Source organism: Candoia aspera, chromosome 4 (genome assembly GCF_035149785.1).
Source record: "Candoia aspera isolate rCanAsp1 chromosome 4, rCanAsp1.hap2, whole genome shotgun sequence".
NCBI lineage: Eukaryota > Metazoa > Chordata > Lepidosauria > Squamata > Boidae > Candoia > Candoia aspera.
The window spans coordinates 1269577-1286507 of record NC_086156.1 but is presented as its reverse complement, the minus strand read 5'-3'; the positions used below and the strand labels follow the sequence as shown (position 1 = coordinate 1286507).

Below are 16931 nucleotides of genomic sequence, written 5' to 3'. Positions count from 1 at the left end.
CGCCCACGTGCCTGAGCCTGTTCATGGGAAGAAGGGCGTGTGCTCTGCCAAAGGCTGTGTGACTTTGCAGGAATTGTGCAGACATCAACAAGGAGTTTTAATGCAAGAATCAGAGGGAAGAGACAGAACCTGGGAAACCGCGACAGGAACCCCCAGGCCTTTGTATTCGTACGTTCATTAAGGCAGAGACTTTTCGAACATTCTGACTCTCTTCTTCCCGGACTCTCTGCTGCCTGGACTGAGCTGCCGTTCAGGAGATCAGCCGCTAACAAACTCCCCGCCCGTCACTTGACCGTTTGTGCCCAGAGTTCCTCCCCGCTCTTTCCCTGTCTCCCCACCGTGTCTCGATAGCGAGATGAAAAGGGCAGACTGTGGCTTCAGGGAAGAAACGCGGTGTACAATTTCACGTGGACAGGGAAGGAAAGATGACTTTAACTGGGGAACGACCCACTTCCAACCAGCCAACTTTTCTCTCTCAGCTCCCCATGTAGTTTTTGTAACAGCAACTATGCAAGCATACTGTACACAAGTACCCCTTGATTCTATTTCTTTCTGTGCTTTACCCAAATAAGGCCCCACTTTTATTGAGCTGCTTGAATCCTGCCTTGGTCTGTCCTAGGGCACTATGCAGAGTTAAAAAAAGGAAAACATTAGCCTCTGGTGGCAAAAAGATTACACTTTAAACCAGAAAACAGCAACTCCCTCCCCCATGGGCCAGACAGTAAGAGGCAGCGGTCATGAGCCCCCCATCTTCCTCTGGAAATACTGTGCTGAGAAGACATCCAACAGAGGCCTTCAGCGCAGTGGTACAGGCCCAGGGGGTTTGCTCCTCCCATCTCTATGGGGCTGCCCCACCACGCTCAGCCAGGGATCTCAGCACGCTGAGGCAACCAACATCAGGCCCAGGCCTCTGGGCTAGAGGCGCTTCCCAGAACAACTTGCCAAGAGTAACCTGCCCCCGGGTTGCCTCCAAATACCTTTGCGGCGGCGTTCAAGGTATTTCAAGCCCAAGCCACCTTCTGCAGGCATCGCCCCGTGGGTCCAGAGCAGCAGAAAAGCCCCTCTTTTGGCCACCCCCCAAGCTGGAGCCCCCCAAGTCGAGTGGGATCACGCTCTCCAGAACTCTCGGCCGGCCTGGGCGCAGCATCTGGTCAGTCCCGGATCCAAGAGCTGCGTGTGCAGGGGTTTTGCTAGTGGTGCCTTGCCAAGATACGTCCTCGCTTAAGCTCTGCTGGGTTCCCTTTATTTTCTAGGGTTTTCCACAAAGTGATGAAGGCCGATCTTAACAGCCTCTGCCTACTACTCTTTTACACAGCACGCATCCCTGGCCAGCACAGTAGGAAAAAGGGAGGTGTGGCCTCACGCATCAGGAGAACTTCATTCTACGTCTGACATTTGACAACTGTTTTCTGTGTTGTACGTGTGAAACCATGAGGACGGAAATTTCTGAAAAGCTGTTATTTCATAGCAATGTTACAAAGAGGTTATTCGCACCTTCCATGGCTTTTCGGGAATTGGAGGGTCTTCAATTTCCGCGTCTATTTCAGTGGCATGAACCCAGGTGTCATAGCTTAAAGGCAAAAGCAAAGAGGTGAATGGATCTTTTAGGCTGCTCCGACAGGACAGTCCTGGTGCAAGAGACACAGGAAGCAATTTAGCATCATTTGCTAGTCTGTCCCCCCTTCGAAAGGAACTCTCCATCACTGGGTTAGTTCACACGGTAAACTTGAGGCAGAGACACAAATTTACACTCATGCCTTCAAAAGGAGGTATATATTTAATAGGCCTAGTATCCAGAGAATGAGCTCTGAATAAGTCAGTCTGCATGAAACCCAGGGATTAATGTGAAATAAACCGAAATTCAATGCCAATTCATTTACTGTGATGTGTTCTTTGAAAGATATGACTAAATATTTAAGAAAGGACAAATGTTCTGACCCGGGGGCATTCACGGCTTGGGGAGTGTAAAAAAAGTCAAGGCGGAGCCTCTGGCCGTGTGATCAAAGCCCTCATCTGCTTTACATGTGCACGATGCGTGCAAAAAGTGTGTGGGGTTTCAGTCACAGATACCATCCTGACTTTTCTGATGCTACCCCCAACCCCCTGTTCTCCCATAAAGCATTATAACGTGAGCAGCTTTGAAGGTTCTGACTTGGAAGTGGCCCCTTTCGAAGTCGGCAACTTCTGGAGTACAAACAATCCATCCCGAACACAGCAGAATGTTCTGCACACTTCTATTAAAAAGCCCAGGGAAAGAGTCACAGTATTATCTGGACATCCAAAGCTGGAAGACTAATCTAGGGTTACTAATCATGGCTTGGGTCTAAACTATGGTTAGTGGGCTAACGGTTGGGTTTGCTTCTGAATCTTCTAAACTCTTTGCTTTAACAATGGACAGAATGGGTTTTTTTCCTGGAAAAAAAGTCAGAAGCCTTACATTTCAGGCACCTGGGTCAGAATTTCTCCTTGCTTTGTAATAAGCAAAGGGCAGCATTTTAAGTACGGACTTCAGTTTTCCAGCCCTTCTCATTACCTGTCTGGGTAACAACCCCAATGCACAAGGACCTGCTTGTCTTTTTTCATCACTGGTCTCAGCCACTCCTCTGGAAGAAAAAAAAAAAAGGGTATCGGGATCAGAAAACTATCTCCTTTCAGTCACCGCAAATTCACAAGTGTCTGAAAAACACTTTCAAGGAAAGTTAAAAGAAACCGTGCCAGAGATTAATCTTCTTAATGGAATGTCCAGGTAGAAAAGGTTCAGAAGAAACAGCAAGGCAGATCTGGCAGAGAGCAGTTGCTGAAAGCAGTGGAATTGATGAGTCACTTTTGAGCATTTGAAGGGGGGGGGGAGCGGTGGTGTTTCAGATGTCTGCTTTGTGGGGGAGGAGGAAGAGGGGAAGGTATCTTGGCATTAATTTCCCCAACACAATCTGTTTTAAAGCGAGAGAGCTTCTCCTGTGCACCCAATTACAGTGCCTTCAGAGTCCTTTATCTTACAAAGCACTGAGGACAATTCAAGCCAAAGTTGCATTTTTCGAAACCATTAAATAGGTGTTATATTTCATTGCAGAAATTGTCTGGAAGTGAGTTGGAGTCTGTAGGCAGGCTATTTCTGCAATTAGGAGGACCGTTATTTTAAAACCCTTCAGCTCTACGCTTTTGTCGAGGAAATCTTTTCAGCAATGTCCTGTCTGGGTTTTAGTTATTTCAGAACCGCTTCATTTTTATTGCTTCACGAGCTTCCCTCTGTGCCAGACCATGTGAGCATCCTGAAGGAAGAATCAGAAAGGAAGAAACAGGCATTCTAAGCAAGCACAGCTGCTCCCGCACTCTGGATTTTACGAAGTGCTCTGTGGGGTCTTGAAGCGTGAGCTCGTGCGAAGGAGTGGGCCCAAAGGTGCAAAGCATTTAGACGCTAAATCGCAAGAACCATGTCTTCAACCAACTCTTCTTAAAAAAACGTTGAGCGCAACAGTCCAGAATCTTAGCACCCAAAGAACCCAGAGAAGCAACCAAAAGATCTGCACTCTTTTAACAGGACAAGCTCACGGGACAAGCATCCCGCTTCAGTCGGGAGAACAGGGTTGCCAAGAGGCTGAGGTTTAGGCGCAGGGTGGGCGCGGAAAATAAGAAGTCAGGAAAGTTCAGAGAGAGGTGAAGCAAGCATAACACCCGGGGTGGGGTGGGGGGCAGCTACTATTTCCAGCCAGCTCCCCCATTTTTAGCACTGCCCCCTCTGGATCCAAAGGTTTCCACCCCCCTCCTGCCTGCTCAGGCTGAAAAAAGGGTCACAAGCAGCAGCTGGAGGCATCTGCTGCAGCTTTGAACATTCAGCCAAATTGGGCGCAGGGGGGTGCTAATCTAAAAGCAGTTTAGTTAAAAGGACAAAGTTTTCTCCCAGATAAAGGAAGCCAAACACAGCTTTCAGGGGATATTCAATACCCAGGAAATGTTCTTTTTGAAGCAAGAAATTCTACCCTCCCTAAGGAGGGAGCAGGTCGACCCAGCAGAACTGCCGGTCTCCTCAAGGAGGGCTGCATAATTTTGCTTGTCAGAACATCCTCAGCCGAGCCCTGACCTCCTTCCATACGACACAGGCAACGGCTAAGATCTGGAACCGGAAAACGTGTCTGGAAGAATGCCGACAACAGACCGTATTTTCTGCGTGGCAGAAGGGGGGAAAGGATGCTTTGAGAAACCTGCCGAGTGGAGTTAGGTGGAATTAGAACCGGGGCATCCGGGTGAGAAGAGGAGAAACCCCGCTCTTCCGCAGGGAATAAGCCTCGTCTCCGGCCGGCCACCTCCACAGCAAGGACGAGCAAAATGTATCTTGCATCTGTTTATTCACGCGGACTGCTTTGTGCTGGAGCGGAAGAAAGACACAGCTGGCGGAGCAGAACAAACCCATGTCGGCCCAGACCTCGGGTTCAGGTAGCACCACGGCCCTGTTCGAGCCCTTTTAGCAGCCACCGCAAACAATTCAACCAATGGGACAAGGGAGCATATGGGGAAACCGACCACGAAGGATTCAGAAGGCAGGAAGACGTGGCAGGACCTCGCCAGGAGGCCCGCAGCCTGCAGCCAGGATGGGCTGGTGTGTCAGGGGAAATGCTGCCCCCGAGTGGAGGCCGGGCGTAAGAGTGCTGGGGTTTATTCACTCTGCCTCGGCTGCAGGATCGACCAGCGCGTGCGTGCCTTCAAGGAGCTCCTCGTGAAGCTCAGGCCCCATCTAAGCTCTCCCTCTCTCACCCACACAATGTAAAGCCCCCATCAAAGCTGGCACAAAACAGTAGAACTGGAGGGGATCTCAAGCCCCTGCCGCAGCAGGGTTCCGAGAAAAACAAACCCCATCTCCAGGTTCGCGCAGCCCCTTCCCTCTGGGCCTTTAAACAGCCCAGCCCTCCAAGCTTTCAGCCTTGACTGCTAGAGGCCTCCATTCACACCACCAATTCCAGGTTACACACTTTTGGTTTATCTCCTTGTAGTCTTTTTAGCCAACACGTGTTCCCTCTCTAACCCGGAAGGTGGGACAGCCATTTTAACCAGCCTGCTCCAAAGGAACTCCACTGGATTTTCCTTGAATTCTTTTCACAATAGGGTGACAACGTTCTCTTCTTTCACATCACTCTTATCGTACACAAATGCACACATATCTGTGACCCACTTCCATTTCAGGATAAGCGACAGTATGCAGAATGCAGAAAGGGACTAAGAACTACTAAGCCAAAGAAATTAAAGGAAAGGGATCAGAAAAGTAAACACAGTTGGAAGGAGCGCGCCAGCCCTGTCCGCACCTCTCGGTCCTTGCAAAGCGGCCTTCCGCCTTGTCCATAAACCCCGCGTATATGACCTCGTTCTCCTTCTGAAGACCTCATCGCATTCACCCAGGCATGACTCTCTGAGTCTTCTCCTTCCTCTCCACCCATCCACTCCTCTTTCTTGGATTTGTTCTGCAATTTGATCTTCCTTCATTTTTTTTCCTATGTAACCACATCACCTGAATGTACATCTTTCAAGCTAGTCATTCATTTGGGCATTCAGTCTCCATTCATTCATCAGATCCGTTCATTCCTAACCTCCCCCCATTTTAATATACGTTCCCCATTCCCACTGCATTCAGGTTCCTTTTACGTTCCCTACATTTTCAGATCCATATTCATCATTACATCATACAATCTAACACTGCTGAAAATAACTAGGGTTCTCAGCCAAAACATGGTACCGTCTGCATAGAAAACTCCACATACAGTATGTTTGTCTATTCCTCATCTAAACGTGATTGATTTGCCACTAACATTAAGGCGGTAAGCTAGTGTGTCGTTTTAGGGGGAAAAAACCCAAATCGGAGATCCAAGGGGTTCCCAACCAAATGCTTCTGCTTTTTAAACTTCTCTGACAAGCGATGCTCTCTAGGGCAGAGGGAAGGGCGGTGCCAATCCTTCAAAAGAGGTGCTTCATTTTCCCCCCAGGGAAATGAAATGGCGGTGCAGGGCACGGGCCCAACGGCCACCAGCTGCAGCCCTGCCTGCCTGGAGGAAGATGCACCTGCTCCACTGGTTTGGAGAGAGGCGGCCGATACGCACTCCTGTGAACTGCAAAGCACCTCTTTTGAAGAGGCCCTCACAGGATCGCTGTAGCCCCATTTCTGCCATCTTGGCATTCGTGTCACAAAAATAAAACACTCTGGTCCACAAGCCCTAGAAGCAACACACCTCCTGTATTTTGAACGCTACCATAATAGAACATTATAAAGGTATGTTTCACCTTCATCCAGTGAGGTAGGGACAGGATATATATGATGGGTGGCTTTTGACTTGTCATCCGTGACAGTACCCTAGGGAAAAGCACAGACAGGACTAGCGTGAGAAACAACAGAGGGACCAACAATCTCTTGCTCCTAATTCATCACCTGAATTGTGGGAAATAGCGGCCAACTACAGGTAGTCCTCGACTTACGACTGTTTGTTTAACGATGGTCTGAAGTTACGACGGCCTTGGAATGGGTGCTTTATGGACTGTAGAGCACTTCTGAGCACCGCAAAATGTCCCCCCCCCCCCCCGTGGTCACACGATCACATTTTGGATGCTTGGCAACCAGCTCACATTTACAACCAGTTGCAGCGTCCCATGATCATGTGATCACATTTTGCGACATTTTTTGCTGTTTTCCGGCAAAAAATGCTCATTGGGGAAGCTGGATTTACTTAATGGCTGCTGTAAAAATGGTCGTAAAATTGGGTCCGGTCACGTGGTGACTTGACTTACAACCGCAACGACTTACGATGGAAATTTTGGTCCAAACTGTGGTCTTAAGTCAAGGATTCTCTGTAGATGACTGGGTTGACCTGGGAATTACACCTCTCTTCAAGAGGCTGCTAAACATGTATGGGGAACAGGTCGAGGGCAGCGTCAATGCAGTTTTAATACTCTAAAAGCAAATTATATATTTAGTGACTTCTACGCAAACGTGCCAAATCTGGCAGTTACTTACTTTCCTTATTTATCTTGCACCGAAAAAATATTCTTTCTCTTACATGGATTATAACAGAGCTTTGCACAAAACTAAAGCAAGTGCTTTTAAATGTTCAGACTAGATCTAAGCCGCTACTGTAGGCGTCTGCTACCCCGAGCCATCTCCCATGGTGGGAAAAGCTGATAGCTGGGAAATGAGGCTTTATACAATTCTAGTACTTAGTCAATAAATGGTTTCCTGTGCTTGATACATTTAGAATACCTTTAACGCCACCTTGGAGAATCTTTTTAATGAATGCTAAACAAGTTGGCCATATTCCTACCTGTTCTTAATAAGGCTAAGAGGACAACTGTGACTTCACTGCAAACTACTCAGATTTCACTTTCTAAGCAAGAATCTCTCCATACTTCGACTTGTAGCCTATTCTTAGCTCAGCCAGCTCCTCACAATAAGAAGAAATTAGCTGTCAATGTTGCAGAGCCATCAAGGATCAGTGTAACTGTGGGCAAATTAAAATAACTATTCCTGGTAGCCCCAGGAGGGATGGGAAGAAGACTAGGGGGGACAAAAAGTAATTTGAGGGATTTCCTTTTATTTCTAAAATGGACCTGGATGATCAGGCAAACCCAAACTTCGGGGGCCGATGGCTCTGAAGGGAAGGAGATTGGTACCGATTGGCATGTCACCGCCTTACTGAAAAGCACGGAAGGGGTAGGAAGAGATGAGTATAATAAAAGTTTGCTGTTTATGTTAACTAGTGTCAGTATCAGGGAGGGAGGGTCGCTTAGGAGCCTCTACTGAAACGTAGAATTCGAAAGCGCCAGAGGGCTCTAATAATAAGGTAGCCCCCACCACTGTTGCAGCACTCCTGGTCTAGGGGTCATACAGTGATTTACGCCAGCTTTGCAACTCACTGTATTTACTGAAGGGCTCTACAATCCATAACCTTGTAGTCTTCGGGCTCGTCAGCGGAGCCTGGCCGGGAGCCCGGTGACCACTGTACGCGCCACTTATCTCCCGGCACTTTGGCTCCTTATTTATGAGGCCAGGACTTCCCCCAACCCTTTTGCTCCCAGAAGGTGCAGGGACTTCCTGCCACAGGGACCGGACTTGCGACTCCGACCGACAGAGAACAGCAGCGCTTGCCCCAAATCTATAAAGCACCAGGCGAGCTGTCCTGAGAACACCAGCCACCGCCCATCCTCACTGCCCTCGTATTCTTGTTCAGTCCGGGCTGAGGACAGGGACCAGATGGAGTCGTCTTCTCCCCTCTCCCTCTGCGTCACATAGCACAGAAGCAAGGAAGGTGAGGTGGGCCCTGGAGACTGAACTCTGTGGAGAGTAGCTAAAGGAACCGGGCATGTTCAGCCTAAAGAAGAGGCGAGGCACGAGAGCCGTCTTCTGATTCTTGAAGGGCTGTCCCAGGGAAGAGAGCATGGATGCATTCTCCATGTTGCTCGAGGGCTGGACAAGAACCAGCGGATGGAAGTTTACAGAGGGGGATCTAAACTCAAAATAAGGAGGGATTTCCTGACTGCGAGAACTATTCAGCAGCGGAACACCCTGCCTCCTGGAGTTATGGGGACTCCACCTCTGGAGGTTTTCAAGCCGTTTGTCTGGGATGGTCTGCGGATTCCTGCCCAGGGTAGGAGGTTGGACTTGAAGATCCCCAAGGTCCTCTCCAACCTCAGGATTCGGAGAGAGACCCCAGAGACGCGAGCTAGGTGCCTGGGGCAGCTCGACACGTGGACTGCAGCTGTGAGCAACTCAGGAGTGGTCTTTAGATCCCAGTGCGTGAATTTCTGAATTTGTTAACTGCCTCAAGAGAAAATCCTATGGCCACGAAACTGGAGATCCGGCATTTTGTGCCCATTACCTGATGACGTTTGACAATGTCCTTTAGCTTGTTAGCTAACTTCAGCTCAGTATCTGGAATGAGGTAGATGGTTGGTCTGCTCAGACAGTTATTCTGGAAGAGAATAATCAAGGAATTAAAAAGCAGCAGCAAGGAAACTGGTTGCACAGGTTTCAAAATCGGTGCTGCAGTCTAGCCTCTTGGAAAAACTTGGTCCATGGGTGTATTCTAGAGGACAGCTTCAAGTGAACTTGGGGCTCAGTTAGCAATTCCAACGCCTACTTAATAGCAACTTAACAGAGAAGGATCACATTTTGCCAAGATAAGGGGGGCTACTATTCACACCACAGAGGGGCCTGTGCTCCCCTTTGCTTCAGTATCTCAAACTGGAACTAGCCTACTTTACAGGGTTGCTAAGAAAGCAATCGAGATGCAGGTTACACCACACAGGTGCAGTCACCGAACATACCTGTGGATAAGCCGAGAACTTTAGGGGCACCTAAAAAACTGAGTTTGGCTTCTCCGATGGGCTTACATGCAAGGATATACAGTAGTTCTATAAATGTTAATCTTGCTTTCTGTTTTTAAATGATTGTTTGAACATTTCCTTTTGACCTCTAACTACAAATGTTTACATGCTTTACCTAGGCAGCCCCTTTCCCACGTTCCTCATGCTGGTCTGATTTTTCTATGAGGCAAAAGGCAGGCAGGCTATGAGCTTGGTTAATCTTGGGTTATTCTGGAAACAGTTTGACTGTTACTCCCAATGAAGCAGGCAGAGCTAGCTCAGCCACCTGCACGTTAGAGCCATGTCCCTCTGGACTGGTTCAGGCTTCCCGGGAGACGACACGTGACTGGGTTCTGGCGATGGTCAATGCTTCTTTGAGGGGGCAGTCCCACTGTCCCTGAAGGAGGTGGTGACAGATAAGCCCTAACCCTCAAGAAGCCATTGTGGACCCATCCATGCTGGACAATTTTTGTCTAGTCTCCAGCCTTCCCTTTCTCTGAGAAGAACCCTAACTCCAAAGAACTCTGGAAGAGGTAGATTATCTGGACCCCTTCTAATCAGGTTTCAGACCTGGACAATGGACCAAAACGATATTGATCACATTTGTTCATGACTTCTTCTAGGAGTAGGATGGGGATGGCGCGTATGCTGACGACACCCAGCTTTCTATCTGCACCCCTGGCTGTCCAAGTGATGCCGTGGAGGTTCTGTCTCGGTGTCTGGAGGCTGTGGAGGGTTGGATGGGGAACTACAGGTTTCCACCCAACACTGGCAAGACTAGGCGGCTTTAGGTTCTAGGGCCTGCTGGGTCAGAGATTCTCCATCTCTAGTTCTGGATAGGGTTGCGCTTCTCCAAACAGTGTGTAATTTGGGATCCTTCTTGACTTAGTGTTATTGAAATTATTTCTGTTGTGGAGTCCTTGGTGCTCTCTGAGCTTGGTTGTTTGCTTGCAGACATTTCACTACCCAACTGGGTAACATCATCAGTGCTGGGTTTCTCAGAAATGTCTCAGAAACCACCAACAGACTATTCTAACCACACGGCATCACCGGAGCACACAAACCAACTAAGCCCTCCAAAACATCTTAAGTGACCCAAAAGACCCAGTAGCCCAAGAAGAAAAAACAGGGGTCCTCTTCAACATACAGCGCAAGGACTGTCACAGCCACCAGGTAGGACAGACGGGCAGAAGACTGGCCGAGCGCATCCACAAACACCAGCTGGCAGTCAGAAGACACGATGGAAACTCCTCAATCTCACAACGCATCGACAGACTCAAAGCTGTAGTTTCAACTGGGAAACTGCAAGCATCCTAGACCAAGCCAAATCCAGAAACGCTGGGGAATTCCTGGAAGCCTGGCACTCGGACACGTCAGCCATCGGTTGACACACAGAGCGATAAACCACATTTACAGACCATTCAGAAGAGACAATAAAAAACATAGGAAGGAAACAAAAAGACCAGGACACATCCTCACCAGCAGCCAACACCCAGATAAGCAAGGATCAACACCAGGCAAACGATCAAGCGGACAAACAACACCCTCATCAGGGAACTACCCAGGCGAAATCCACACCCCCACCAACACTGGCAGGGCAAGCGACTGTATGTAAACAGGCAGCAAACGCCACCCTCCCTCGCACTGAAGATGTGGCCTAGCCGGGTCATGAAACATCTGCAAGCCAACCGCCAAGCTCAGGGGGCACCAAGGACTCCACCGTTCAGCCCCGAGCTGCAGGGATTCTCTTCCATTGGAATATTTATACTGATGGATGGTGGTTTTGTTGTCATTGCCATTTTATCTTGGCTACCAATTGTCTATTTATTTTATATTTTTTATTGTTTTAAATTGCTGTTAGGGTTAGTCACTCATTTGAAATGAGCAACCATATATAATTTTTATATATAAAAATATATAAATATTATTTAAAACGTGTGCACTTATTTTCACAGATGGTTACAGTCCTACTCAAGCCACTCAGAAGGACCTTAAGAGCCATTTTCGCCAGAAGATAATACATTCCACAATGAATTACTAGTCTGTCCTTGCCTGTACTAATGTTTTTTCAATGTTCATAAACATTTCTACGTTTCGATCCATCCGGGAAGGGTTCTGCAAGTCAAATCTCCGCCTGCAGAGAAAAACAGTGGAGAAAGAACAGACTTTTGGGCATTTACGAGAATTCAGTATGACAACAAACACAATCAGGGCTGTGCAGTAGCCAGTTAAGTGGCTACTCAATTGCCAGTAATTAGTTGACGTGAGACGGGACAGAAGCTACCGATAAAAGACCATCCTGACCCACTGAGAGTACCGAAGGTGGCATGTTGGACTCCTTGACAGATAGAAGGCCCACGACAGGGACTCCGGGCTGTTTATGCAGAAACGCAGCAAGCGATAGAGTGTGAGAGACTGAATCTCAGACAAGTATCCCATCCTGCACCCTTCGGGACATGCCACCCGTTTCCCATGGCTTCCGTCTGTCGCGCTGCATGTACCTGGAGCCCACGCAAAGGATAAAAGCCTTGGAAGTGGGGAGGGGACTGAACATGGTGTCAGGCGATAAAGGCAGGTCTTTAGAGCAAGGACAGTATGGATTCAGACCACGGCCACGCGGGCAGGGGGAAGACGGGATCTGTAGTTCATCTGGAGAACAAGGAGTTGGGGAAGGCTGGACTAACTGTCCCTTCTGTATTCTGGGACACTTGACAAGTTAATCCTCTGTTTTACTGACTGGGTCAAAAGTGGATCCCAGCAGTCGGTCTAAGGGCGTGAGCCACCAAGGTACGGAGGATACAAGGCGATACGAAATCCACAAGCCAGGCCCTGCCTCTTTCAACAGACTCTACAGAGAAGGTGGGAAGCCAAATACAGGGAGAGAACTCACCATCCTTGTTCGTTCTTATACTTGTAAGCAGCACCAAGAATGTAACACAGCGTTCCTCCAGCTTTGAAATCCATGAAGCACTTTGCCTAAAACACAAGAAGGCCACTGGAGGTGACATTTGCATTCATCCTGCCATGTCAGAAACAAGCCACAGGGGAACAACTTAAGCATCTAGTTACGGAAATCTCTGAACACACAATACTGCTAAGTCGCAAAAGCAATACTGTAGAAATACCTCACTCCCTCTTTCCCCTTCAAGGGACATTTGGGACTGACTGTACAGGTAGTCCTCGACTTATGACCATTTGTTTAGTGACTGTTCGAAGTTATGACAGTGCTGAAAAAAGTGACTTATGACCGGCCCTCGCATTTATGACAGTCGCAGTGTCCCTGCAGTCATGTGATCAAAATTTAGGCACTTGGCAACCGGCATGTATTTACAATGGTTGCAGAGGCCGAGGGTCACGTGATCGTCATTTGCGACCTTCCCAGCCGGCTTCTGACAAGCAAAGTCAATGGGGGAAGCCAGATTCACTTAATGACATGATCTGCTTAACAGTCAAGATGATTTGCTTAACGACCATGGCAGAAAGGGTAATAAAATCAGGCATGACTCTCGTAATGGCTGCCTCACTTAGTGATGGAAGTTCCGGTCCCAATTGTGGTTGGAAGTCGAGGACTACTTGTACCCTGTCACATGCTTAACTGTTTCCCACATAACCATAAGCACAAGGCACAAAACCAGTGTCCTTCTTAAGGCTATGCAGTACTCCAGATTCGAGGCTAAAGATGCTTTGGAGCAGGTGGGGGCCCATGTGTGACATGTATCTCCAACTCCTTAAACCACACATTTTTTCTTGGGACCCCACTGTAGCTGCAGAGCACAGCCATGCAATGCCAGGAAAAGACACAACTGCTTTAAGGAGCCGCAGACCAACACTATGCGAACACCCCCACATGCTCTGAAGCACCATTTTGCCTTGCTTTCAGTTCTGAAGCCAGAACAGTCCCAAAGCCTGAACAGAAACGTTTCAAGTAAAACTTAATCTGGCAGTGCACAGAGCATTGTTTGAGCACCATCTGACAAAAATAAACAAGTCCCATAGATAGTACAAGCACTCATGAAACCGTGTTTAATATTACAAAAGTATCCTTTCCAATATATCTCCTGGCTGTTCCTACTACACTTCCCAACCTGGCACCCAGATGTGTTGGAACACAACCCCCCCATGTTCCAAGCAAGTCTTTCGCCATGCCGGTTGGCAATTCCAGCATCAGGATGGAGGAAAGCCGAGTGAGGAAGGTTGCACTGACTGACTCCACCATGAAAAATACGGTAATTTAACTGGCCTTGCTTGATCTGGTATCTTTCAGGGAGCTGCACAAGCTGGGATGTACAGGGAGCGGTAACTCAACACATCTGGACCGCAGCAGGTAAGGCAAGTGGCTTTACATTATAGGGGGAATTATACTGCCCATTTACAACGGACTGATTTAACTTAAGGCATCTGAAACATAACATCGTGAATCAAGTTTGTCATTATATATATTTGCAGAACAATCTGTGCCAACAAGTAAATACAACAATTCAAACATACTAGTTGGCAACTATATAAGGAGTTGATTATAAATTATGAAAACCATCGGATTGTGCAGTTTTGCACCAAGGAACTTAAATCTGTGAATGCACAGATGCAAGATCACTTTCTTGAAGCGTTAAGCATTCAAGCACTTTCTTGAAGCGTTAAGGCTGTATTATAAGATGCTGGACTATGGATTCACTCAGGCAGCCTTATCTATGCTGGCCGGCGAGCAAATCTCCACAGTTTCGGTCAGGCAGCCTTCTAATCAACATCTTTGGAACAATGCTTTCCGTCTTCAGAATCACAACGCTGTTTCCCATTTACAGAAATTGCATCACCTTCAAGCACTTCACTTAAAATCTCGAGTCTACGACTGCCGTTAATCATCCTTGATCTGCTAGCCTGATGGATTGCAAAGATGCAAACTGAAGTTCTGATCTGATCACCAGAATGCCAGCGTGCTTAATAATTAAAGGAACTTACCGATGCAGGATTGCACAGGTTATCGGCACACTCTGGGTGGCTGTTTACAGTGACCTCCAAGGACCTAAACGGCTTGGCCCCAGCCTGTCTGGTTCCCCCCACCTTCCTTCGTCACACTGCTCTCCCTCCAAGCAAAGCGTTCTCCAGATAATACCCCCTTAACCCACTGGGGTACTGGTGATTGGCTTGACTATACAGAGCAGAGTTCCTCAACCTCGGAAGCTTTAAGGTGGGGGGAGTTCAGCTCTCAGAATTCCCCAGCCAGCAAGGCTGAGAAACACGGGTCCAGAGCCTGCAATCCCAAGTGAAGGCCAGGCCTGTACATGTGCTTCGGTCAGCTCAGCTGACATACCAGGAGCAAAAAGTAACGGGCATCCAGAGGTGGAGCTGCTCTGCTACCTGGACTTGGTGTGTTTTCTTTCTGGTTAGGGTTGGAATCTGTCCTGTGGTTTTTCTTGGCGAAGCATCAGAACCTCCGCTGCATCTTGGAAATCGTTTAATTAAGTTACTTCATCTGTCTGGTTTATACGCCTGCCCATCTCACAAAACCAGTGACTCTGGACAGCATACAACAGATGGTTAGGCTAGAGCACAGCCACTCTTTGCAAACCCCTGGCCCCTCCTGCCATTTTCCACCCATGAGGGTTTAGTCTGCGCAGAGAGAGCCACCGAAGAACCGGCTGGGAAAATCCTCCATACTCACAGGAAATTTGGTGAAGGCAGGGTTGGCAACGTGCTTCCCAAAGGCATCTTCCTGAAACTGCAGCAACTGCGCCACCAGCCCAGCCAGCGTCTTACTGGTGGGAGCGTCTGCCTGGACATACTGCGAAGCAAAGACAGCCCAGTCAGCTGTGGCACCACTTTTCCGCCCGGACGCAGGAACTCACCACCCCTCCCGCAACACCAGCACAGAGTTCAAGGTGTCTCTGGGCCATCTTTGTTTGTTTTAATCCTGGCTCGTACAGTTAGGACGAGCTACTCCAGGAGGAGGTCAGCCGGGAAGAGATTTAAACTGGCCAAGCCCTTTACCGAGGAAATGTTCGGCCCCTCCAACTGCAGGGACTCGTCCCCAGCGCGCCTGCACTCTGGGCAGGGCAGGGCAGGGCAGGGCTGGGCCGTTTCTCAGCTCGGCATTAAATGAAGCGCTCCCTCCTGAGAAAGGTATTCATAACTGGGGGAAGCGGGGTGCTGGGCTCACTGAACCGAAGCAAGCCCGACTTGGTTCCAGTATCAGCAACACCTTACTTGTGGGACGTTCCCCAAGCTAACGCCTTCACAGACTCCACAGTATTGCTTCTTTGTTGTCAAAACACAGTGAAATCCCCACAACCGCATTTACAGCTCCTCTTTCACCTCCTGCAGTGCCTCGCCACAGGCCGAGGCTAAAGCTGCATTCTGCTTTATAGCAGATCTCAACACTTTTGCCTATCCTGTAAGAACTCGGGGCCCTCCTCACGGCTTCTCCTTCGGTCGTATCACCCAGGCCCACGGCCACTGGAGACCAGCCGGGGCTTCACGCAGCCCTTTCGCATCACTGTACTGTTCAGCCAAAGTTCACAAGTTCTGAATGCGCGGCTATTACACCGAAGGTGACAGAGAGCGTTATCTTTTTCTGCGCAGAATACACGGAAAATTCACAAGATGGAAATAACCTTACAGGGAAGAGGTTTTGGATGCAAAGTGTTTCGAAACCCTGCTTTTTAATGCCTTCCACGATTTTAGACACAAGGTCCTGTCCGTCTCTCAGGCACTTGATAAAAGGGGTACGGAGTAGGGCCCTCTGTGGGGCAGCTTTTTGTCACATAAAGGTTATTTAAAATATGTCTACTCCACTTTCTGCTGTTGTTCTGTGTCTCAAGCTGTTTACGTTAGAAATAAGCAGGCGGATTAGGGGAGCCACGGGTCACATAGCATGCTGTAGTGTCTCTCACTCCCCCCTTCTCTGAAACTCTTTTTGTCTTCATGAGCTTTCAGCCCTCATTTGGAAAGGTTCGCTATGCCTTGCTGCCGATTAAAGTCAGAGGACCTTTTACAGTCAATGAAGGTTACCAAACACGTCAGTTCCATCACGACTTCACAGACAACAGTTTTAAAAGAAACCAAGTTTGCAGAATTCTGGGTTTTCAGATGGCGGCGCTCAAGCAAGAACGCTAAAAGCTATTAAGGACCACCAACAGGTGGCCTAGTCATCAACTGTAGGATCGTTTTCCTTCATCTGTCTTTGTCCCCATTTAATTCTTGCGCCCAAAAAGGACATTTTCGTCTATGTCTTAACACATTCTGAAGGAATATAATGCACTACTGTGGGCCTAAGTTCCTCAGAAGGTTTCCTGCATAACCGCACTGAAATGGAAGAAGGTGAGGATGGAAACTGCACAGCAGACCCCCCAACTGATGGTGTCCATGTTGCCCACGGGCGAGATGCATCCATACCAAGCAGTTTCCAAATCCACTGGTTTAGATGCCCGTTACTAACTCTTGGGACCCATTCATTGTATGTAACGTTCTTCATTTCAAATGATTCAGAAAAACGCTTAAGTGAAATGCTGAAGTAGTTTAATAAATTAAGAGTTTTCGTGCTCTGATTAAAACAGCAACTCTGCTGCCGCAAGAGCCCTCCCACCCCTTCTTCTCTTTGT

At 48.3% G+C, this 16931-nt stretch overlaps 1 protein-coding gene across 3 annotated transcripts in view; it reads right to left on the bottom strand.

Moving 5' to 3' along the window:
- Positions 1-16931, bottom strand: part of SMARCC1 (SWI/SNF related, matrix associated, actin dependent regulator of chromatin subfamily c member 1) — an 84291-nt gene that overhangs the window by 64353 nt on the left and 3007 nt on the right. For 2 of the 3 annotated variants that reach the window (XM_063303212.1, XM_063303213.1), the window contains exons 2-8: positions 14996-15115; positions 12227-12312; positions 11389-11470; positions 8850-8942; positions 6265-6334; positions 2534-2603; positions 1495-1570 (exon numbers count right to left, since the gene is read on the bottom strand). In XM_063303212.1, coding sequence (XP_063159282.1) covers positions 1495-1570; positions 2534-2603; positions 6265-6334; positions 8850-8942; positions 11389-11470; positions 12227-12312; positions 14996-15115 — 597 coding nt within the window. The remainder of the gene's footprint in view (positions 1-1494; positions 1571-2533; positions 2604-6264; positions 6335-8849; positions 8943-11388; positions 11471-12226; positions 12313-14995; positions 15116-16931) is intronic. The other variant, XM_063303214.1, reaches the window with a different exon arrangement.